Source organism: Rhinolophus ferrumequinum, chromosome 14 (genome assembly GCF_004115265.2).
Source record: "Rhinolophus ferrumequinum isolate MPI-CBG mRhiFer1 chromosome 14, mRhiFer1_v1.p, whole genome shotgun sequence".
Classification (NCBI taxonomy): domain Eukaryota; kingdom Metazoa; phylum Chordata; class Mammalia; order Chiroptera; family Rhinolophidae; genus Rhinolophus; species Rhinolophus ferrumequinum.
The window spans coordinates 60,735,913-60,760,914 of record NC_046297.1 but is presented as its reverse complement, the minus strand read 5'-3'; the positions used below and the strand labels follow the sequence as shown (position 1 = coordinate 60,760,914).

At 43.5% G+C, this 25,002-nt stretch overlaps 1 protein-coding gene across 2 annotated transcripts; it reads right to left on the bottom strand.

Annotated features, from left to right (window-relative positions):
• Positions 1 to 9,149: 9,149 nt before the first annotated feature.
• Positions 9,150 to 23,496, bottom strand: NTAQ1 (N-terminal glutamine amidase 1). Of its 2 annotated transcripts, none has more exons than XM_033125695.1 (6): positions 23,171 to 23,496; positions 18,428 to 18,527; positions 17,568 to 17,618; positions 13,892 to 14,040; positions 13,130 to 13,254; positions 9,150 to 9,843 (listed from the first exon to the last, which is right to left on the bottom strand). In XM_033125695.1, exons 1-6 carry the CDS (start codon positions 23,257 to 23,259, stop codon positions 9,734 to 9,736), a joined length of 624 nt encoding a protein of 207 aa, XP_032981586.1. In that variant the 5' UTR covers positions 23,260 to 23,496; the 3' UTR covers positions 9,150 to 9,733. The 2 variants fall into 2 exon arrangements, with proteins under 2 accessions (XP_032981586.1, XP_032981587.1); XM_033125696.1 differs by lacking the exon at positions 23,171 to 23,496 and adding an exon at positions 23,027 to 23,163.
• Between the last annotated feature and the right edge of the window lie 1,506 nt (positions 23,497 to 25,002).

Here is a 25,002-nt window from a genome sequence, read left to right as displayed (position 1 = left end):
GGAAGGTGTTATTTTCAGATTCCTAAAAGAAATCGAGAGATATCTACTAAGAAGGTTTTTCTCTCTTTGCACGAGTTCATGGGCTTCCTGAGCCTTTCTGTCCCCAGATTGCAGCTCAAGGCCCTACAGGGCACAGAAACACAGCCCTCATCAGCACACACAGCGCCTCAGCTGTTGAAAGATCTCGCCTGTAACTCCCAGCAGCCAAATCACAGAACTGTTGAACAAAAGGCTAAGAGCAATAGAATAGAAAAACAACGTGGGGCATTTTGTTCCTCATTCGTCAGTCTCCTGTCACGTGAACGTCACCTTCAGGTTCTGTCCATATGCATCACACATCCTGGCTTTTCCTGCTGTTGCTCAGTGCTGCCGTAACTACACAGCCTCTGAATCTGTATGTGTTAAAAGCTGTGTTTGTTTGGGGGCGGGGGGAAACAGAGCTGTGTGGGTAACGTGTGACGTCTTCATTTTTTTTAAGTGTTTGAAGCTATTACTTATAGTAAGTAATACTGTATCCACAGGGCTCACAACTCTTAAAAACACAAAAGGGTATACAATGACGTTTCTCGACCCCAGCCAACCATTCTGCTCTCCAGAGGCAACGAATATGACCAGTTTCTTTGGGGCATTGGATATTCTTTTAGATAGTCTGTACAAACACAAGCAAAGACACAAATATTGTTTCTCTTTTAATATACACTTTTTCACTTGCTTTTCAAACTTGATTTTGCTGATTTAATACATGCAAAAGAATATAACATAAGCTCAAGTACAAAAGAATAAAAATGTCACCACTCTGCTTACGAACCATAACCTTCCTCATTTATTTTCACAGCTTCGTAATTTTCTTCTCCGGCTGTATCATAATTCATTTCATCAATCTCCAGTGGGTGAGCCCCTACCTAGGCTGTTTCCAGTCTTTTGAAGTTATCCACAATGCTACACTGACAAACCCTCATCATCTTACATATATCTGTAAGATAAATTCCTAGAGGGGGAATAACTAAGTCAAAGGGTATGCTCATAGGTCATTTTCAAATAACTACCTGGACTGCCCTCCATAGAGATTGAACCAAATTGGTTTGTTTGTTTTTATAAGTTGCCAAGAAACCTCGAAGTTCAATAGGTGGCAGTCACTTAACTGACAGAGCTAAGAGGGTGGGAAAGCAAAAGGAATCTCTTTAAAATGACATTTAAAAAAATAAACACTATCTCCTTCCTTCCTTCCCTCCTTCCCTCCTTCCCTCCTTCCCTCCTTCCTTCCTTCCTTCCTTTTCTTTTTTTACCCTGAGATAATCATATAACACAACTCCTGGCTTCACTGCTTGGTGAAGAGTCCAAATATATACTTTTATTCTGGTTTAATTCTTATAAGGATTGATACTGCTTGGAACTGACCACAATTGTTATTTCCTGTAATGAGGTAATTATTGAATCAAGTTCCGCAATACTTTTTTGTAACTTCGTTTACTTTAAAATGCCTAATGCCTTAGATATTTAAGATGTGCATCTTGGGTTCCAAGTTTTGAAATAAAAATCCCGGCCATCGGTAAGTTCACTCAACATTCAAAAGCATCAGGAACAAGCAGGATGATTATAAACGGAAGTGTTTATCCAGAACTGTAACCACCGTCGGCTTATAGGAAACTGAAATGGAATGTCGCAGCCGGTGGAATTTGGCCCTGGAGACTCGGGTAACTAAATACAGTGAATTACAGTAACTTACCCACACTCAACATTGCTTCTGATCACGAATCCATGTACAGAGAAAGAAGCTATCCATGTGCTGGTTCCCCCAGGACTCTCTGGTCCTACCATGCTCCCGTAACCCATGGTAGAATGAATGGCCCCTTGAAGGCGGAAGCAAGGCACCAGCTTAGAGACACTACCTGGTGACGGCGGGATTATGTCCTTCAGGATGCAGTGTATGCTCTGAGCCAGTGATGGTGCTGCCCAAATTCATGGGTCCAGGCACCAAGGGAGTGACGTGAGGCATCTCTGGCTGCTAGATCTCATGGCCCCCTCTCCAAATGTTTGCTTCCCTTCTCTGCGACTTTGAACCAAATCCCTTCTGGCTTCGAGTAGCCAGATCAAGGAACTTCTGTTACTATGTGCAACTGAAGCACGACTGTTGTGCTTACTGAATCAGCAGCTCTCAGGGAGGGGTCAGAGCATCTGTTTTTTTGTTTGTTTGTTTTTAACGAACTGTCCGATAACTCTTAAGCTCACAAAGTTTCAAATTCACTGATAAACATTCTTTGCAGTAACTACAGGGTAGGTTATTTTGGTGAATACTTTGCCCAGGCCATCATACAAAAGCTGGAAGCCCCACTTCTGCCCCACAATAGAGAACACCTAATGACTGGAATTTGATTCCAGAATGTGGGGGGGACTGAGAGCTGGGTAAAATGAATGACGGCAGCTGGTCCTAGAGTGGGATTACTTGGATTCAAATCTTGCCTCTCACTAGCTATGTGGCTTTGGGTAAGTGACTTTAATTTACTGTGTCTTGGTTTTCCCATCGATAATGTGGGAAGAATAATAGTATCTACTTTATAGTGTTGTTTTGAGGATTAAATGGTTAATAAACATAATTAGACACACAGTGTTAGCTATTTAAAACTTTATAGAGTATGAAACATTCTCACACAAACACACACACACACACACACACACACACACACAAAACCTCTCTCTCTCTCTCAAATTAACTCTTTTAAGACAACCAAGTCCCAGAGAGGTTAAGTGACTTCTCCAAGGCCACACAGCAAGTGACTAACAAAAGCACATCTGTAATGAGGACTAAGGACTGATTTTTCCTGTATTCTGAGTGCAGGGACTAGGTAACACCTGGCCCCAAGGAGGTCATACACAGCTCAGCACCCTGTGCGCCTTGAGGGGGAAGTGACTCATCCATCACTCATGATTCTAGAAATGGTGTGTGCCAGAACAGTGTATGACTATATTAACATTTTGCTCCTCAATTTCTTTCCAATGTTCTTCCCAGAAATTGCTCTAAAACTCCAGGTCCCCATGGAAACCTCAGGAAAGATTATCTATTGCCTCTAAGTGAAATTCTGCTACAACTGCTCCCTTGATAACAAATGAGTGTTATTAAAAGCCTGGCCCCGACAGATGCCTGTTGTAGCTCATGGCCAAAGCCACGTTCTCCTCAGACTGAGAGACTGGAAGAGCCAGTTTACTGTCCAGAGCTAAGCTGTGGTCAGCTTGGAGTAAAGGGGGAACATGTACTGTGAGCCCCAATGTCACGATCAGACACAGGACAAGGAGCCTTCCACACATGTTTAAGACAGGAGGCTGGAGTGAGGTGCCCACTGAGAGTGTGAGAGTGACATTCCCACACTCATGAAAACCTTTGCCACCATATCCGCATAAGTCATGTGGAATGTGCTTTCCAAACCGAAAGGTGAAAGAGTACAGCTTGGAGTTGAGGTTTGAAAGACTGCAAAAGAAACCTATTTGAAAAAGGACAGTATAACCTAACAAAGGAACAGAATCCAGTCAAAGGGAGGAATTCAAAGAGCAACAATTCAGCAGTTTTTTTCCGGCATTATCCAGAGATCCAGTGCAGGGGGGACTGTGTCTTTCAGACTCGTTTGTTGACAGGAACTGTTCCATCATTAACTATTCAAGGGATATGTGTGGAGTACCTATACTGTGTCACACACCGTATGACACACTAACATTAGAGAACAAAGGCACAGAGAGAGCTCCCAGTCTGGTGAAGGGAGACAGAAAACAGGCTTTTAAACACATAAATACACAAGATAATTTCAGGTAGTGATAACTGCTATGAAGGAAAAAACATCGTGAGGTCACCTGACATGCACTGGGGCGATCGGCTTTCAGTAATTGGTCAGGGAAGGATTAGACGACTTGGAGCTGAGACCTGAATGTCAGGGAGATGTCAATCACGAGAAGATATGGGAAAGAAAGGTCGAATCAGGGCAAGGAGAACGCGAGGTCCCTAAGGAAGGAGTGAGCTCATCCTGCCCAAGGACGGGGATGGTGGAGCCGGCGTCAGAGGCAGCCACACTCCAGGCCACGCATGGCCGGAAGTACATGTTGGAGCCACTGTAAAGTGTCTGTTGTTTGCTGTGGCTGCTGTTACTGGTTTAAAGCAGAGGAGTGAAATGAACTGATTTGTTTTTAAAAGATCACTCTGGCTGCTTTGTGGCAAAAACAATGCAAGGTGGGAAGGGGACAAGAAAAAAAGCAGGGAGTCTATTGGGGTGGTGCCTAAGACTTCTGCATGAAATACCTCTGCAGGCTACCCAGCTGTCTTTCCTCCATGTTGATGCTGAAGAACTGTTTGAACCAAAGGATGGATCTAGCATGTTTCCCCGAAAATACGACCTAGCCGGACCATCAGCTCTAATGCATCTTTTGGAGCAAAAATTAATATAAGACCCGGTCTTATATTATGTTAGATAAAACCGGTCTTATAGTAAAATAAGTTTGGCTTATATTAATCTTTGCTCCAAAGGATGCATTAGAGCTGATGGTCTCGCTAGGTCTTATTTTCGGGGAAACAGGGTAGTTAAAGGGAGTACCACCCAGAGCAAGAACTGAGCAGGGTTTGAACTGCGTGAGAGGAGTGGACCCGGAGGGCATGTCTTTGATGTCACTAGTGGTCTTGGGAGGAGAAATGGGTAACTTGCTCATCACAAAGGAAGAATTGAAGGAGGGCCAGGCACATGTCCTCCTGCAGTACAGCCCCATTTCTCTGCTCCCTTTACCGTACCACTCTGTTTCTTGTCTCCCATTCTCTCCTGAACCCATTTCAAATAGGCCTTCATTCTCATCTCTCTAGTGAAATTGCTCTGAAAGACACTGCCAAAGCCAATGGTCATTTCAGCACTCAGCTTGCTCACACTTGAGCCATCTCACTCTGGAGAGTCTTCCTCCTTTGGGCTTTCCTTGTTTCTCCTCCTGACCACCCCCTGTCCCCTTCTGGTGCCTTATCTCCTGTGTCTAAATGTAAAAGCTCGCAGGGCTGGATCCCCAGACCTCTTCCCCATCTACACTCATTCTCTCAGTGATCTCACTGAGTCCTGTGCCTTTAAATACCATTTATTAACGGCTGTCTCACAATTTTATACCCCCAGCCTGAACCTCTCCTGAATCCCAGTCTCCTTTATGCAACTACTATTTGACATCTCCTTTTAGACATCTGACTTCTCAAATGTGTCAGGTCTAGAACGAAACTCCTAATCTTTCTCTCCCAAAGTGCTTTATCCACAAGGGTCCCCAGCTCGGTAAATAGCAGCCATCTTTCCACACATAGTGTATGTTCATTTTCTGTCTTCTCCACCAAGATGTGAGCTCTGTGCATACAGGAGCTTTGACTTCCTCATTGCCGAGTCATCAGGGCAGGAACAGTGTCTGGCCCCCTGCTTTACTTGCGAATGAAAATGATGTGGCAGCTCTGTCCCTTGAACCTGAGCGCTTTGTATCTGTCTTCTCTTAGGACAGTTGTCTTGTTCATCAGGGCCTAACTGCAAATGGTAGGCAGGTAATAGATGCTGAGCAGATGGGTGGGTGGATAGATGGATGGATGGATAGATGGATGGATGGAAGGATGGATGGATGGATGGATGGATGGATAAAGGAAAGTAGGGAGGGATGGCTTTCCCCCTATAACTTCAAACTGTGTTCTCCACTATTTATTCAAGGCAAATGACCAAGACTTCCTCTTCCCTGAATAGTGTGCATCTGGTATGTCCCAGGCTTCCAAACACTGGTGAGTGCAAACTTGTCACATGTATAGTAATCCTAACTCTTGATGATTTGAGCACACATTCACCAACACCAAGTGCAGCTATTTAAATAAGTATTTTCCACCCAGAATTTCTGAACATTATCAGATGTATTCAAGCCCACACTCGTTTGTGAATTCTATGAAAGGTCATTTTCTATTTCAAAGCCCTCATGAAATGGGGACTCATTGAGAATCAGAGTCACAGCCTACAGACTTTATCATGCATCAGCTTCATTGCTCTGAGCCAACCACCAAAATTTCAACCTCTGTCAGACCATCAATCTCCACTGTTCTCTTTCTATGCCCAAGACCAGCTACTTCCAAGGTTCCTACAGAGCCATGCTGGGCTCCTGTTATAAGTGCTTGAATGACCACTGTATTATTTAGAGAGAGCTAAACTGCTGAATCAAGGCTCACCAGTAATTGTGTGACTTAAAAAAATATACATTGTCTCTTAATGAACAGTTCCACACTATACTTTTCAGGCAGGCATACAATGTGGCTCCACAGGGTCATTCAGGTATCCAGGCTGGTGGTAGCTCTCCTGTCTTCAATGGATTAACTTCTGAGTTCATTCTAGTTATCACCATTCCATCCAGTAGGAAAGGGGGTAAATGTATGAAGGAGAAGGCAGGCAATGTTTCCTGAGTCAGTCCTGTAAGTGGCCACATCTCTCCCCTAACAATCCAGTAGTAAGAACCTGGCCACATGGCCACACCCAGCTGCAAAGGAGACTGGGAAATGTGGTCCCTGGCACAGCAGCCACAGACCAGGGGTAACTCTATTACTCCAGAACAAGGGAGAGCAAATTATAGCCCAAGGGTCAAATCCTTGAGCCCCCTGGTTTTGTGAACAAAGTGTGACTGTAGCACAGTCACACCCATTCATTTACACATTGTCTATGGCTGTTCTGTCGGCCACAGAGGCAAAGCTGAGCAGTTATGACAGACCTTATGGCCTGCAAAGCCTAAAATATTTACTATTCAGCCCTTGATAGAAAATATTTGTTATCCCCTTCTCTAGGGAAAAAAAAAATGGGAGAACGGATTCAGTCAGACACCCAGCAGCCTACACTTTCAAAATTTATCTGGGTCATTGTTAAAAAGACACAGGGAAAAAATATTCCTTGAAGCATTTTCTGTCATACCAAAAGACTAAAAACAACTAATAAAGGACTTAAATGTTCAACCATGCATACCACAGAATACATGTAACCTTTAAGAAGAATGAGGAAGTTCAACATGTACTGATTAGAAAAATATCCAAATATATTAGCTTGAAAAAGTAAAATGCACAACACTATGTTTAGAATGTTGTGGGGAGCGGAAAAAAAAACAGAATTTAATCCATGATATCTATATGCTTACATGGGCATAGAAAACTCCTAGAAGAACATAAAGGAAACTGAAATCAGAAGTTAGTTTCTGGGTAGGGAAGTCAAAAAATTGAAGGACAGAGTGAAGAGAAGTTTACTTTTCACTATATACCCTTTTACATATTTTGAATTAGTACAATGTGCCTGTACTATCTACTTTTTAAGTAATTAATTAAAAATTAAACCGAGAAAAACCACATACGCAAAAGAGTTTGTCTTTATGTCCACAGCTAACCCACCCCTCTTCTGAAAGACACGATCTTTCTTAGAAGCCAGGGATCGATCAGAAATAGTCAGTCTTACTGACCTGGGAACCACTTCACATTATTGGATCTGCTTCCCTCTCCACCTCTCCACTGTCTGTCAGATTCTCAGAGACACATTTTTTTCTCTTTTTTTTTCCCCTCCCTTATTTTCATAGTCAACTTATAAATTCTATCTTAGTCCCCTGCTTTTCTTGAAAGTTCCTCTTTCTAAAGAGACACTGTTTATCAGTATTTATGCAGTTCTCTCACATGTTAAGTATAAAGAGAAGCAAATGTGACCGCAGAGAAAAATTAAGCACGGAAAGACAAAAGTAACAGTTTTCAAGACTGATAAAATGAACAACGTGGAAGAAAAATCTTGTAAGGAAATTCACCTTTCAGGTAAAACTGACAGTGCTCCAACTTACGCAAGCTGAAGAAAAAAAGGAATCCACTGGTTTATGTAACTGGAAAGTTCAAACGTTGAGCTGGCTTGAAACACAGAGATCGAGGTGCTCAGAAATGGCCTTGGGGCTGCCGCTCAGCTGGGCTGCATTCTGCAGTCAGGCTGTTCTCTTGTGGCAGCAAGATGCCCACAGTAGCTGCAAAGTCCTGGGCCTCTAGCTTAGCAAGCTTGGTGGAGAGAGAGTTTCTCTCTCTGACCTCAACACAGTAAATGCAGAGAATACTGTGACAGATCATTCCTAGACTTGTCCGGGGTGGGGTCCAAGCCTGGCCCAGCTCAGGCTCTAAGCCTTTACTTTTGGACACCAGGACTATATGGAATGTGCAAAGATCGAAGGGTTCCCCAAAGGGTGCTGTACGAGTGCCAAGTAGAAAAACAACAAATGTCCTCTGTTGCTTCTAACAAGTCAGGACTGTGGCCACCGGATAATTTAACAGGCTTAAAACGATAAACTTTGCTCCCTATCCTGGTAAGAAGTAGTGGGGGTTTCAATTTCAAGGCAACGTGGCTGGGGAGTTCAAACTTAAACATACACATTGTCTGATCTGTCTGCACTAGACATAATTTTGAATACCAGATTAGAAACCTGCTCATAAATTAGCCAAAACAAACCTCCAAAAATGCAATTTGTAAATCAGATTGCAATCCTTCGGTCCCTGTGAAGCGTTTTGTCCAGGACAAAGTATTTCCGTGGTGCAGTCTGCCAAAATGTATCTTCTTCATTTTAGCCACATCCTTTTTAAATCACCATTTGAGAGTCACTGAAAATGCCAAAGTATGAGGTCTAAATTTAGCGCTAAATTATAAAATAACTTAAGAGGTTGTACTTGTATTCATTTTATCAAAAGTTCATTCACTTTCTCCCAGAATCTTCCTGATCAGCTAACCCAAATAGATACGTGGTATTTCCTTAGATTGCTTGATTCTTGAGTAAATGCTTTCAGTTGTCCCTCCATAGTACAAGGCAGAAGATTTATATTAAATGAAAGTTTCTTAATAAGCAGAAAACTCATCTGAGATCAAAATCTTAGACATCCTTACTGTAAGAAATTACTCATTTTTACAGTAGAATCATGAAAACATAAATGATAGCTAGTACTATATGCCGGTTTAATGCCAAACTTTTTCTTACTTAGAATTATATGATTAAAGACAAATTTCCAAAATATCATCAAAAACGAAGGTCGATAAATGTATTTTGAAGCAACAGTTCCCATCTACAACTGAGATACTCTTGGGTATCTCAGGTCATCAAGAGTGACGCAAAATCTTTAAACAAAATTAATTTTAAGTGAATTTTATTTATAAAAAACATATATAAACAGACCAAACAATACTCAAGCCTGGAAGGGCTGTAATCTTTTTTAACAACATAATAGTCCAAAAAGACTAATACTTATTGCTGATTCAGCTCACAATATCAGCCCTCTTCAAGCAGCAACACAATCACTAGTAAACATTTTATGGGCACCTTTAATGGGTATTAGTGATTCACTGAGCAAGGAGCCACAGCCCTGCCCTCCTGGAGCTTGCAGTGTAGCTGGAGAGAAATGAAACATCCAGAACAGAAACAAAGTTCACACACATATATCACAACAAAAGCAATTACTGGCATAAGTCACCACATGTTTTAACAAATGAGCCATAGGACTATCTTAGCAAATGTACACTACATCAAGTTTCAACCTGCCATATCAACAAAAAAAAAAAAAGGTTTTATTTAGTTATTTTTTGTTCACTCATGTTTCAACTGAATTGAATTAAAAAGAGGAAAACACAATTCCAAGCCAAATGTACCATGACATTTACCGTCCCATTGTTCATGTCCTAGAACTTCTCCATAGTTCTACACCCAGATGTCCAGTTCAGTAGTTTTGACTGCCAAACCGATGTACAAATTCAGATAGCGAGTAGACAGCTCCCCACCCTACCTCAGGATCCATACTGATAAAATCATTCAGGTTCATTTTGGAATCTAAAAAAATACATGAAAGAAACATCCACTGAAAGCACAATTTTGGTTTAACAACAATAAAACAACCGAGAAGACCAAAGGTAGAGAAAATTATTCAATGCACAAGGGTTCTGTATCACTTCTCTGGTATTCTTGTCGCAAATGTGTAACCTTGATCTAATCATGACAAAACATCACACAAACCCAACTGAGGGACATTCCACAAAAGAACTGACCGTACTCTTCAAAATGTAAAAGTTATAAAAGAAAAGAAAAAAAGAAACTGTCACAGATTGAAGGAGACCGAGGAGACATGACAACTGTTAATACCCTGGGTCAGAAAAAAAAAAAATTAGTGGGAAGACTTGCAAAAACTTAAATAAGGTCTTGTAAGTTATGCCAATACATTTGTTTCAGTTTATCATTTTCTTGGTTTTAAAAATTATACTATGGTTTACTCAGATACTCAGAATCTGAGTAAAGTGTATACAGGAGCCCTGTTCTATTGTGGCAAATTCTTTAGAAGTCCAAAATTATTTCAAAACGAAAAGTTAAATGAAAACAATGCTTGAATAATCAAACTGCCAATTTACTGGATTCAACTGCCAATTTACAGAAAATTCAGGGGATACAAAAAAGACACAGTAGGCAAAACCCAAAGTGTTTCTCCCAGACTCAGTTTCTTCAACAAATAAATTACAAGGAAAAAAAAAAAGTTGGACAAGGAATCTACATGTTTAAAAAGACTACCCTTACAACAACAAAAAAGCAGGATAATCAACAAAACCAGAAGTTTTGTTGAAGTCACCAGAGAGCTGGGATGCAGGATGACCAAGTAACCCGAAATAAAGGAAAGACAGATACCTCCAAGGAGAGATGAGGTGGAAACTCATGCTTATCTGGGATAGATGCCAGATTCCATATGAGTTGGTAAGTAAGTCAGCTAAAATTTTTAAAAGATTGCTAATGGAAACCTCAACTTCTGAAATATGACAGTTATTTGTTTTCTAGGACTTTCAGCCCAAGACTTGGGAAATGTCCTTGAAAACTGAGTCACCAGTAGCTGGTGCTGGAACTGAGTCTTTAGAGCAAGGCTATAAGACTGTAAATCTCAGCTTCCTTCTTATCAGGGAAAAAAAAGGGTTGGGGGGAGTTCGTTTCTTTAAAATATATTAAATGCTAAATTAAAAATAGTGGGGGCGGCCAGGTGGCTCAGGTGCTTAGAGCTCCGTGCTCCTAATGCTGAAGACTGCAGGTTCGATTCCCACATGGGCCAGTGGGCTCTCAACCACAAGGTTGCTGGTTCGACTCCTTGACTCCTGCAATGGATGGTGGGCTCCACCCCCTGCAACTAAGATGGAACACAGCACCTTGAGCTGAGCTGCCGCTGAGCTCCCGGATGGCTCAGTTGGTTGGAGTGCGTCCTCTCAACCACAAGGTTGCTGGTTCGACTCCTTGACTCCTGCAAGGGATGGTGGGCTCCACCCCCTGCAACTAAGATTGAACACGGCACCTTGAGCTGAGCTGCCACTGAGCTCCCGGATGGCTCAGTTGGTTGGAGCGCATCCTCTCAACCACAAGGCTGCCAGTTGGACTCCCGCAACTAACAACGGCAACTGGACCTGAAGCTGAGCTGCACCCTCCACAATTAAGATTGAAAGGACAACAACTTGACTTGGAAAAGTCCTGGAAGTACACACTGTTCCCCAATAAAATCCTATTCCCTTTCCCAAAAAAATCTTTAAAAAATATATAAATAAAATAAATCACTACTAATTAGCTAAAAGTAGTTACCACTTATCCTAACTTTGGACGTATTTCTTTGATAAATACAGGTCTTAAAGAATTTACCACATGAGAGAACATTATAATGTGATTCAATTATTATATGAGGAACCAGTATATTCACTCCACACCTCAGAGCACATTCCTTTTCATTTCAATCTCAAATTCAGGAGGTCCCTGATGAACAAAGTACCTGGGCGACAGAAAAAGATATACCCTCCTTGTAAAAAACTCCTCCTCAAGTAGTGTGCTGGCCCTGCCACTTTCCAGAACCATATACCTTAGGCAAAGGGACTAACCTTCACACGCTTCAATTTATGTGTCTATCAAATGTGAAAATAAAGCTTGACTCATTGAGTGGTGGTGAAAATTAAACTAATCTGAAAGGGGGCTGGCACAAAGCCTGGCACCTGCTGGGTCGTAATCATCAAAACCCAAAGGAATGACCCAAAGAGGATGAGGGCCGACGAGATGATGTTTACTGAACACCTACTATGTGCTAGGCTCTGTGTTAGTGCTCACGTCGAAGAGAGAGCTGGGGAGCTGCCAAGGCACACTTTCTCAGACCACGCCCTGCGCTGCCCAAGACTGAAAGGTAGACCCATGAAGCGCTCTCCTAACCCAGGAATGGTCCCAATTCTAATACCGAGCCCAGGAAGCAGGCTTATGGACCAAAAAGCTATTCCGATATAAATTTTAAAAATTATGAGAGCTTTTCACAGACAGCCTCAAATATCTGAGTTTGAATCCCCTTTTAGTTCGCTCCCTTCAAAGATGCCAAATATATTTTTTACTTTCTTCCTTGCTGAACTCTGAATACTTTTGTCCTCCTTTCCTGGCATGCTGCACAGCTTACAGAGCACTTCCACACAGAAAGCATCACCCACGTGATGGGATGATCTCACCGCAAAACGGCAATGCTATGAACTACTCACAACCAAAAATAATGTTGCCACTCATGTGAAGGCCAAACAATAGTAAGAGGGTGAAGAGCACTTTATCGCCTCAAATCTCAAGAAAGTATTAACTGGACCGATGCCTAAAAGCCCACAAAGGAGATGAGTGGTGTAATAAACCCTGCCAGCTTTCACCTCCTCCTAATGCAGATTTTATTTGAGAGCCAAGGAAATGCCATTTCATCTGTCACAAGGATACACTGGGGCTTTTCTCACCATAACATGAAACCCTACCATGCCAAGGTGCTCCCAGTCCCATTGGTAAATGACACAAACACACAGCTCTCCGAAGTCCAGCGTCCTGGAGGCAGGTACACCCAGTACCTAGCGAGTGTCGTGGTTCTGCTCCTTAACACCCTCCCTGTCCTGTGAGTTCTTACGCTCCCCGGTCCTGCTCACTGTGCCTCAATTTCCGAATCTAATAAATACACAGCACTACACTTCCTCTTACCTCTTACCACTCGGGGTTTTACCCAAAGAACAATGCAAGTTTTGTCCTTGGTGAAGGGAAAATGCCTATCTGCGCAGGCACCAGAAACCCCTCTGAGGAAGCGTCTTTGGCTCACCTCCAGTTTCAATGCAGGGATATGATGGAGGAGGCTCTCTCCAGTTCCCGCTGGAATCTTTCATGTGAGATCGGTCAGAAGCAAAGTTCTTCAAATATGAATCTGCGCGGATCACTCGAAATTTCCTGCAGATCAATCAGCATTCGTTTATCTCAGGGAGGTCTCCCAGTTGAAATTCTAACGCGGTTTTTATATAGACTCATTTTCTGCAGCATGCACAAAACTACTGGTGGCATTTTTTGCACTATTAGTAACATGCAAACATATACGCTGCTTTATTACCTGTTAAAGAAGCCATGAGAAATGATCAGATAAAATCCAAAATCACAAAGGCACAGAAATATACCTGGTTGCCATTATTTACTCAATTGTGGATCAGGGGCAAAGTGCATAATTTTCAGGTGCGGCCATGACAGCCTTCTAATAAGGCATCATAAGACTTCCCACTTCCCCCACCCCGCACCGTACACACAGCCCCAAAAACAAGACTACGAGAGAAATCCCCAAAACGACTACAATAATGTTTGAGATCTTATCACACAAATCTTGAAATGACTGCCAACCTTTGATATAATGGACAACCTTTAAAACTTTCATACATTTTGAATCTTCTGTGTAGCACATCATTCTCAAATATCAACTCAATGGTGATGCCAAGACAAGTGACCTTACAAAACAAATGCCAAAACAAACAAAACAACTCCATGTGATTGTTAAGGTCTCACTTCAGAAAGTATGAAAATCCGTCCCGAATTTCCTCACCTTCTGAACTGTGGATGGATGTCCTCATCAGATTTAAAGGCATCTTCCACGTAAGTGTCAAAAGCACAGGGAAATGGCAAGACAGTGTCAAGGTCATAAATGAAGCTCTGTCCTCCACTTGAAACATGAAGCAAGACAACATGGTAATCCTAGAAGTAAAAGTTGTTGGAGTTACTTTATGATGGTGAATTCCAGGATTATGTGACATATAATCACCAAAAACAGGTACCAGACTAATATAGCCCTCTTTACAATAGCAAAATAAAACAAAGCAAACACAAAACCCTGAAAACAGACCAAATGTCCGGTGACAGGGAATAGTTACCTAAATAATGGATATGTTCCTATGTATAGGAACATGTATACCCACTGACTAAATGTATACCCACTGACCCAGCAGTTTTACCTCAAGGAATGCATCCTACATAAAAATGGCCATACACATGTAAAGGTATACATACTAAGAAAATCTCTGTAGCACTGTTTATAATAATGGAAATTCAGGAACAACCAAAAGTCTATCAAGAGGGGAATGGTTAATAAACCACGATGCAGCCACATGACGGAAGACTACGCAGCTGTTAAAAAGATTTTGGTACATTTACGTAGAAAACAGAAAAATGTTGTTACCTAGTTGGACAGAAGAAGCAGATTGCAGAATGTGCATATTATTTTATAAAAGCTGTATGTATATAGACAGAAGTCCATAAGCATGCATATGAACACAGAGGAAAGGTCTGTAAGGATATTCTCCAAACTATTAACAAAGGGAACTGCTTGAGGTTTGCCCAGAGAAGGGGAAAAGGATTTTAATTTCTTGTTTTATACATTTGCAGTTAAAAAAATAAAAGTGTTGGCTTTGATTTTGTTGTTTTTTAATCAGCTAAGCCCTCATCTATAAGCATTAAAGAAGAAGGCTAGATAGAGCTTCTCCCACAGAGCTTGGTCACAGTGTGTACATGAATTCTCACTCGTGTCGCTCCCAGACACCTGGCAGTGCCGGAAGGGATGTCAGGGAGGTTATCAAGGGACATGAGGGCAGTCTGGTGCTGTGAGTTCCTCAGAAGAAAAACACCCTCGCAGAGAACAGCTCTGTGAGATAAAAAGTTCAATCACATCAGGACAACATTCATAACACCACCTTCCATTTCTAGGACTTCAGAGCTCACAAAGCACTTTCTCAAACGCTATTTCATTTGGCTCTGTGAGGCGGGAAAGATAATTAATCAAGGCTAGAGATGGTGTACCATCAGAGCCTAAAGTGCTTCCTTTGGCTCCAATTCTATCTTAGTAAAGCAGAAATAGCATCAGAAATGGATGCTTATTCCCTGTATACCCCTTAATGCATCCTACCCTCCAAGTATAAAGAACAGCGCTCTCCCTCTAATAGTCCACAATTTCCTTCCCATGGGCTCGCTCATGCTATTCCCCTCCATCCGTAGCAACCTTCTCTACCTCTTTCCCCATAGCCATCACTCAAGCTCCAGCTCAAGTGCTCTCTCCCCCATGAATCCATTTTTATCTTCTCCCACCCCCTGCCAGAAGGAGTCTCTGCCTTATCCAAAATCTGTTTCTCCCTTGACATACTGCAGTTTTTTTGAAGTATATACTCCCTATTATTTGTGGGAAACTGTGCTGTTGAAATATAGCTATAAAGATGAGAAGGACAGGTCCTTACCCTCAAGGAGTTCCAGGAGAAATGAGTGTGAAACACAAGTCAACTGTTACAGGAGAGTGTGAAGACACGACAGAATGAAGGAGGCAGGAGAATATGCAGGGAAGGGCATTCTGAAATCAGATCACCTGGTTGAAACTTCAGCCCCTGCACTAACCAGCCTCAGTTTCCTCTTTTATAAAATGGAGATAACTATAGCGCTTACCTCAGAGTGTTACTGGGCAATTAAGGAGATTATGTATGTAAATGCATTTTTAAAAGCCAACCAAGAAACAGAGGATGGGACCAACAGCCAAGGAGAATCTCACTGAGGAAGTGCTGCCATCATTGAATCTCACCTGAAGGGCAGAGCTTTCCAGAAAGAAGATACAACTTGTGAAAAGGCATAAATGAGGACTATCCACAACCTTCTAGTTATTTCAGGTCCATATTCCTACACACCAGATGGATGATGAATTTGAGGGAAAGCAGGCCTCCGCTTGGAATCACCTTCATAGCACAGATGTAGAGCCAAGGAATGCAGATTTAAGCGGTAAATCTGAGTTGGCTTCAGTGCTTACCCAAATGCCAGGAAAGACCCAGCGGGGCTAAAGGAAGGGTTGCCCACCTAGAAGTGATCTGCTCCTTGGGGTCTGGTGTCTCGACCCGTTCAGGGAGGCCTACTCATGTCCTCCAAGAGGACAGCAGTGAGGCAAAGAAAATATGCCAGAGGGTGCAGGGAGACGTCCTACCTCAGGACTCCCCCACGAGCTGCCATGAGATGTTGAGTAAAGGGGACATGACCACAAGTCCTTTCCCTGCAAGTTTCCCTGAGACAGCAAGCAAGGCCATGACTCAAAGTCAGCTGAGCAGTTCAGCAATGGGGATGACTTCTAGGGCAGGTGGACAGTCTGCAGCAGGGGTTATACAGTGTCGCTAACAGTAACAGCTAACGCTCTGGAGCACCAGTACCAGATACTATACCCGAGACCAGGGTAACGCTTTAAATGCATTATCTCATTTAAGCCTCTCGACCTCACCGACCAGAGGACACTGAAAAAAGAGGGTGAATCACACATCCAGTTCACACAGCCCACCAATGGGAGGACTGGAGCTTCGCCCCAGTCGGCCTGACTCTGAGTCCAGCTCCTAACCCAAGGCTGCTGGATTGGGGCTTGAATGTCAGAGCAGGTCACCTGCTGACGGGAGAAGCCAGAAGGTGAGTTCCGTGAAGTGAGGGATTTTAGTCTACTCCATGCCTGGCATGTCATAGGCACTCAATAAATACCTGTTACATAAATGAATGGAGCCAATTCAAATGATATCTTACTTTAAATAGGGATCAGAAACTAGGAGTTTATTATATTATCATGCATGGAATTTTATTTTTATCTTCCCGTTTATCAGCATAAACAATTCTGTTCTTCAGAGGGCCAGGTTAAGGCAACACACAGATGAGTCCTGCAAAGGACCCAGGCCTGAGACCCAGTCCTACCACTGGTCAGCTAGATGACCTAGAGCCACTCACTTTGCCTTTCTGGGTTTGTTTCTTCACCTGAAAAATGAAGGGTCTGGAGTGTATCTGTGTGTTTCCAATGCCAGTCACTCCTGTTCACTCAGGAGTTTGCTAAAAGCACTCATTCCTGAACTCTTCTTTAGATCAACTACATCGAAAACCTGTATCTTTAACACAGTCTCCAGATAATTCTAACGTGCCGCTGGACTACATATTGCTAAAGTTCTTTCCAGTGCTAAATAGGTAAGAGTTTGGGAGATCACAAATATATCTGCCACGTTGACCCTTTAAAGTCATTCCGGTAATAATTTCAAAATGAAAAGAAAACATATCTGGAAGTGCTTCTACCTTAGACCGAGTACCATCTATTCTCAAAAGGTCAAATTACTGATAATTATCATTGCCTTTCTCTACCGCCCTATCATTTCTGCTTTACCAAAACATGAAGACCACTCAGGGACCACAAGGACTAAGGCATCGGAAGCTCTCTGTATTGACCAGCTTACCCAGATCACAGGTCCATCTCCAGGTCTTGCCTGCTGTTTCCAGATAGGTATCTACAAAACACAATAAACTTCAATTTCATAAGCCATGACTTCAGTTAAACCGCTACTAAATTCTTTAAAGTAATACATAAATGAAAAATAAAATATTTCTAAGCAACCAACAAAGTGAAAGAACGAATGGGTAAGAAGAAATCGAAATCCTTCCTAGCGTCCTTAACAATGAAAGGGCAAAAATTAATCACACGCTGTTGTTTGGAGAGTAGAAAGAGACCTGAGCTAGGAATGAGAGGTTCCTAGGGCAGGTTCAAGTCTTGCTTTGAAATCAGATCATCTGATTTCAGATCCCATAATTATTTATGGAACCTCCCTGAATCTCTATAAAATGGAGACAGCTGTCTGACCCTTGCCTATTTCACAGGGTTTCCATTAGGATCAAATGAGATGATGCTTGCAAAAGTGCTTTACAAAATATGAAGGGCTTACTTTTTTAATACATCACGTAAGTTTACTATAGTTCTATTTAAATTCCAGAAACAAAGAAATCTTTACCTCAAACCTGAGAGTAAGTGCTTCCATCCTAAGCAATTTAAAAAGCTCTAACTTAATACCTAAAGAAAAGAGATTTAATCTGTGTGAACACAGCATCACGTATTTCCCTACCTACAAGTAAAGAACTAATCTCTCCCTAACTCAACCATGCTCTGGAAGGGGGGAAAAAAAATCTCATTCAAAAACAAACTTTAAAATGTTGATATGTTTTATAATGCTCATTTTAAAACAGTACTAAACCCATGCTATATTTAGCTTCTAATGTCATCCTGAATTTCTTGTTCTCTTTCTTTAATCATTCACCAACGTACCATCTTCCTCTCATTAGATATGAAGACAGCGTAACATTCTTCTAAAGGATACTGGTTGTGGTTTTTGATGTATTCACAGAGCTTCCAAATATTTTCTTCACTGAAATAAAATAATTGTTTAATCAGTATAATTAAGCAAGAATGCTGTCTTTCAAATTTGAACAAGACTGACGATGACATTAAAAAGCTGGAGACCTTAAACACCATTTCATCCAACAACTGGCTAACATTTGAACCTTCTCTAAAACATCCCCAACAAGCTCTTACCTGACCTTTAGGGCGTGTGGACCCCTCTGCAGACAAGGAGTTCACTACCTCCCCCATCAGTGTTTGTACATGGAAGCATTTTGTAACTGACAAAAAGCTATGTAAATATTCTAGAAGCTTTGGGTTCAGGGACTTGAGACACAGCTGGAATTCCAACTAGCCACTTACAAGGTAAGAAGCTTTGAACGTTGTGACTTCCTAGAGTGCCTGCTTTTCTCCTCAGTAAAATGGGCATAATCACATCAGATTATAAAAACTCGATAAATCTTAGTTAACATTGGTTTCCTGCTCCCTCAAGGAATGGAGCAGCGTGGGTGTTTTGGGTAGGAGGACTCCTGAGTGGAAAGGATCGGGCAGTTATGCGGTATGTCCAGGAATTCTTCTGGAGGGGCTCTGGGAATGGGGTTCCTTCCCCAGAGCCCCTCTGGTGGGGAAGAGGGCCGGACGTAGAAAGTCGTTTCTCATAGTGAACTGCAGTGTCTTCCTAGACCTCTGCTCCAGTAGAAATCTCTCTTCTCTATGAGAGGCCCTTAACTCTTTGAAGCAGTAGTCAGAACTGCTTCAGTAAAGCAATGCGCAGTGCAGTGCATCCATCAAACCACGCCACACTGGTAGCCACAGCCGCACCCCTACACGGGCAAGCAGTCACTGCTGGGAGTGCCCACAGCTCAGCCTCCGGGTTCCTTCTTCTAAGGAGCCACACGCACCTTTGCTCAAAATGAGCTACACCCACCCTCTGCTCACACACCTGACTCAATCTGCCAATGCCTAACTTCCAGCCCCCTACACCATGCCACTCGAAAATGAAGCAAGGCACCAGCTGTATTGAGGACTGTCACCATTTTATGGAAATACACACTTTCAATTTATAAGTCTTCCCCTTGCCTATCTGCCTCAATGCTCCATATGACTAGGCTTAAAGTACCAAAGTTCAGTGTCTGTATTTTTCTCCTATGATTTCGTTTTTCTCTAAAATACCTAAGAAACCTTATGAAAAAAGTGGTCGTAGAGGTAACAAGAGATTACTTCCTACTTCCATAGGATATGTAGTATGCAATAACAAAAATACAAAAATCTACTATTTCAATGGACAAGTAGCTAAAATTTTTTTAATCTGGATATTCTAAGACCAAGTTTCAAGAAGACATTTGTCTGTCTTGCCTATAGATGTTTGACCACAAACATCTTCAAGACATGATGTACAAAGCACTGTGCTAAGTGCTTGGAACATATGATAAATGAGAGCTTACAGACAATGAGAGGGGACATACAGATCCATAAATAAGCAAGCATCCAAGAAGGCCATAAAAGATGCATAGAGGAAGGAGTTATTAATTTTAAGGGATACGGGAAGATGGAGGAGGTACAGGTCAGTGGTCTTTCTTTGTTTGCTCCCCTTCCCTCCATCCCAAGGATGGGCAGAGTTGAAGCAAAAAGTTCATGAATCCATATATACAAGCACTATTGGCAGGCTGAATACACATGTGGCTTGGACACACTTTGCCAATTGTTTTTTAAATATGTGTGAATGTTGCACAGAGGAAAAATAAATTTAAACATACGAGTTACTGAACTTGTAGTCCCTTTTTATGTCCATTTTGTTTTCAAGAGTACAATTAATATCATGTAGAAAGATCTCATGATACTTTTGATGTTAATAAAAAAGAGGACCTTATATACTTGGAAACACTGGGAGTCATTTGGAATAGAAAGAGCCCTGGATTTGGTGTGAATCCTGGCACCCACTTAACTGGTCAAAAAAAAGTGGGGAATGATGACAAAAATGTTCCAACCTGTCAATTGACTGTTTTGGCAGCAGAAAGGCTAATAAAGCAGCATTAGGGCCCATGGTTACTTTAAGGGTTACTGGTGATAGGCTGAGTTCAGAAAGACATGCGGACAAGGATTCCTGGCACACAGTAGGTGCTCAATAACTGATTGAAAAACACAAAACAATTGCAACAGAATCAGAAATGTTCTGCAAACCGCACAGTGTCACACAAACATCGGCCACCACTATTATCCCTAAGCTGGGTCTTAAAAGATAAGTTAACATCTGACAGAAACTAACAGAAGTAGAGGCAACGTTTATTTCAAGTTAGAAGTACCCACAGGAGCAAGTGTAGTAAGGTGCACCCAGCCCACATGTTCAGACAGGGTAAGGCACTGGTCCACAATCAGAGACGATTTGCCTCCAGGGGACATTTGGCAATGTCTGGAGACATTTTTGGTGGTCACACATTGGGAGAGGATGCTATGGGCCTCTAGTGGGGACAGGCCAGGGATGCTGCTACACATCCTACAATACACAGGACAGTCCCCACAACAAGGAATTAACATGGTCAAGATGCCAACAGAGTCAAGGTTGAGAAACTCTGGGGTAGGGCAGGGAAGCCAAGTTCAAAATGAGGTTTTGGAGGAACAGACAGTGAGCAGACCTTAGAGGGCCTGCTATGCTCAGGGGACAGACTTTATTATCTACGTCTGTATTCCCTGATATGTGACCGTCAGGCCAGACTCAGACTGCTCCACTGTGCCGCTCACACATCCAGACTCGGGGGTGAGGGGGTGGATCCTAAGAGCTGTATGTTTTCCAAGCTCCCAGCTGATTCTCTGGCACATTCAAATTCATGATGGCTTTGAGACGTGTAAAGAAGTTAGACCTGACAGGATATGGGAGAGCTGAGCAGAGAGACCTGTTAGGAAGGACTGGAAAATGCCCCCAACAGCAAGCAAGTCAAGGAGGATCTGACCGACGGTAGAAGGAACTCAAAAAGATGATCTACTGAAGAGACGCTCATCTCCTACCATTCTTCCACCAAATCCCTCCACTCCAACCGTGTCAGCCTCCTTGTTTTCTAGAATAGTCATGGCTTGTTTCCTTCTCAGAGCCTTTGCACCTGCTGTTTCTCTGCCTGGAATGATCTCCCACCAATATCCACGACGTTTCCGCCCTTTTTCTTCAGATCTGTTCAAAGATCGTTTTATCAACAATGTCTTCCTTAAATATCCTAATATAAAATAGTAAGTCTCCATCCTTTACCTTGTTTTAATTTTCTCATAACACTCAACAACACCTAAGCATGGTTTGTTTTTGTCTGCTTTTCCCCAACTAAAATGTAAGAACCATGAGATCTTACCAGGGACTTTTGTCTATTTTGTTCACTGCTGTATCCTTAGTACCTTAAATCGTGCATTACACACTCCAAATGTCTAATAAATACTTAGTGAAAGAATAAAACAAATGAATGGACGTTAGGGACAAGAACTAATAGGATTTAGGTGAGCGGGAGGGCAGAAATAAAGTGCAGTACTCAAGCATGGACTCCAGCATTACAGAGGTTGGTTTCAGGACTACCGCTTGCTAAATGGCTGATCTTGGGCCAACAACAAGCCTCTCTGTGGCTGTCTTTTCATTAGTAAAATGAGAGAAATGAGTAATAGAACCTATCTCCTAGGCATGGATGGAAGAAAGCATTTGGCACTGGGCCTGATAAGCAGTCAGAGCTGAACAAACGTTAAGCTCTGGGTGGCACTGGTTTGGTGACCAGCTGAAGGAGGGAAAGATAGTTTTAGGTGGCCCTGCCGTTTCTTGTAAAGGGACTGGAAGTGGGGAAGAAGTCATTACACAGGCAAGGAAAGGGTAGGTGTGGGAGTGAAAAGGACCAAGGTAGGAACTGTGATTCAGCCACAGAGGTGGCCTAGGACAGGGGTACAATGTGTGGACTCCAGGGCCGTACTCTACTCACAAATCCCCATTCTTTCACTTACAAGCCATGTGGCCTCAGACAAGTTTACTTGCAGCCCTCTGTGCTTCAGTGTTCTCATCTTCAAAATGAGGATAACAATACTTACCTCCTAAGGCAATTGCGGGGCATAAATGAATCCGTTTACATAAACCACTCAGCACAATGTTTGGCATATAGCGAGTACTATGTAAGTGTAACCATTATGACAACATGGTAGTTAAGACCGTGGTTTTTGGTACAAGAGGGCCTGAAATGGATTTCTGGATACTATTAACTGGGTGACCTTGGGAAAGTTACAGCAAAATCTCTGTGCCTCCATTCTCTTCCGAAATTAAAATGACCATCACATCAGTGTGACACAACACAAGCTCAGGCAAAGTAATTTCTAGGCTCTCTGCGCTCCACCCTCCGCCTCTGCCTCCCCTTCCTAGCCCACAAGCACTGAGACCCGCTGAGAAACGTCCAAGCGAAAAGCGCCAGGCAAAAGTAATACACTGCCGACTCGACCATTACTGGCGAATTCCGCACCCCCACCCCCACCCCCATCCAAATGCCCACGTTCCACTCAAAAGACGCGAGCTACCATTCCGGCGTCCTCTGCGCCAAACCGGAAAACCCGCCAGTAGAGGCCCAGAGAGCCCGGGGGAGGAGCCGGGAAGAGGCGGGGCCTAGCGGCGACGTCGCGGCAGCCACGGAGATGCTAGCGTTTGCACCCGCGCCCCCTCACCAGTAGCAGCTGTTGTAGACACAGGCATCCCTTGGAGGGCTGGCCGGCTGGTAGCTGGCGGCTGCGGCGTCGGGGACATCCCCCTCCATGGTGGCTTGGGCCAGGGCACGGGCCTGAAGCGCGCCAACTGGTCCAGCCCCCCAGGCGCGCTTTGGGGACGAAGCTGGCGTGCAGCAGCCCGCACAGGCTCTCGAAGCGGAGTGGGCGGAGCCGGGGCAGCTGGTGCAGTTCCCGAGTGGTGGAGCCTGGCACGAGCACGCGGAATCTGGGCGGGGCGAGCGGCTCAGGTTCTTGGAGCTCTGGGTCCACAAGAGCGGGGCAAGTTCCGGTGGGTGGAGCTAGGGGCTGAAAGAGCGGGCCCAGGACGGCCCTGTGCAGGCGGAGCTGGTTCCGGTGGGCGGTGCCTGGGCGGGACGCGCAGGGCTAGTTACGGGAGGGTGGAGCCAGGGCAAAGTGGGCGGGTCTGGGGTTGGGTGAGCGGCTTAAGTTTCCCGCGGACTGAACTCCGGCGAGGACCGCGCGATTCCGGTAGAGGGGGCCGGGACCGGTGGAGCCAGGGCGGGGCGGTGCTGGCGGCGCGGGTTCCAGGTGGGGCGGGGCCGGGAGTGCTGGGGACGGCGGTACTAGCGAGGAGCCAGTCAGGTGGGGGAAAAGAGAGGTCACTAGCCGGCGACCTGAAAAGTCAAGGAAGAACGTCAAGTTGGTAAACCGCCGGACCCTGAACGGCGCCTCGTGACTCTCCAGGAGGAGGCTGAGACCCTTCTTCCAACGCGTGGTCGGGTTGCCAGCTGTGGAAGCACCAAATGAGATGTAGAAGACTCGACGTGTGCGAGTGAAATAAGAGACTTGTGTGTGAAAAATGAAGCTTCAGCACTTTGAGCCTAGTGCCCGCAGGATCCAGGGGGAATAAAGGGGGGGGGGGTGAGTTAAGTCCAAATACGTCTGCATCAAGGATGGTTTTAGCGAAAGGTATCACCCTAAAATCTCACCGTATTGTAACATTTTTAAAAAATAGAGAATTGTATATATTGGCTAAGAAAGATCTATGGATTCTTTGATATAGTAAGTAAAAAAAAAAGTTTAAAAAGAATCCACATGGTACCCATTGTGTTAGTCATGTTTATTTTGTTGCCAGCCTGGAAGGAAAGACACCAAATGGTTGAAATTGTTTATCTCTGGTGAATGAATGATAACGGAGGATTTTCACTTGATGCTTTATAGTCCTCTGAATTGTCTGTTATTTGCAAAGGGCATATATAGCTGATCAGGGTACTTTCCATTATCAAAACTGAAATTCTTGGTGTATAGGCGATCTATAGTCAGATTTGCCCAACTCGTGAATTCTAAAACCCCAAAATCCTAAAGACTGAGCATAAGTCCTTGGGTCAGTTGTCAATTTATTGCCTCTCAGCTCTGAATACACACTTCAGTATAGGCTCTAGACAAATAATTCCCTTAAGCATTTCTCCTTTAATGAGAGAATGGTGGTAAGCCTTCTCATTAAATCGTGTCGCAGGAAGAAGACTCCAGTTGCTGGGATGGTACAAAAGTTTGGAGTGGTCATGAGAATCATCATCCAGTGAGGTCTGCCCCAGCCACAGATCCTACTGGTCCCTCTGTGACTTTGCAACTTTAGCTTAACAATAACCTTTCTGCAGCCCTCTTGACACAAACCAGAGGCCAGGGAGGCCTGCAGGCAACTGCCTCCCATACTCCTTCAGCAAGCACTTCATGGCCTGCACAGTTACCTGTGGCTGGGGGGCTCACACACTGAGCATTCCGTCAATCGTCTTGGAGTCTCCCCTACTTCCCTAAGCCCCTCTATCCTTCCC

Excerpts from the sequence above, each read along its gene's own strand:
- NTAQ1 (XM_033125695.1), bottom strand. The coding sequence starts at position 23,259 with ATGGAGGGGGATGTCCCCGACGCCGCAGCCGCCAGCTACCAGCCGGCC. Across the intron at positions 17,619-18,427 it reads TATCTAATGAGAGGAAGATG|ATACCTATCTGGAAACAGCA; the intron begins GTACGTTGGTGA and ends TGTGTTTTGTAG. Across the intron at positions 13,255-13,891 it reads ATCCATCCACAGTTCAGAAG|GAAATTTCGAGTGATCCGCG; the intron begins GTGAGGAAATTC and ends ATTGATCTGCAG.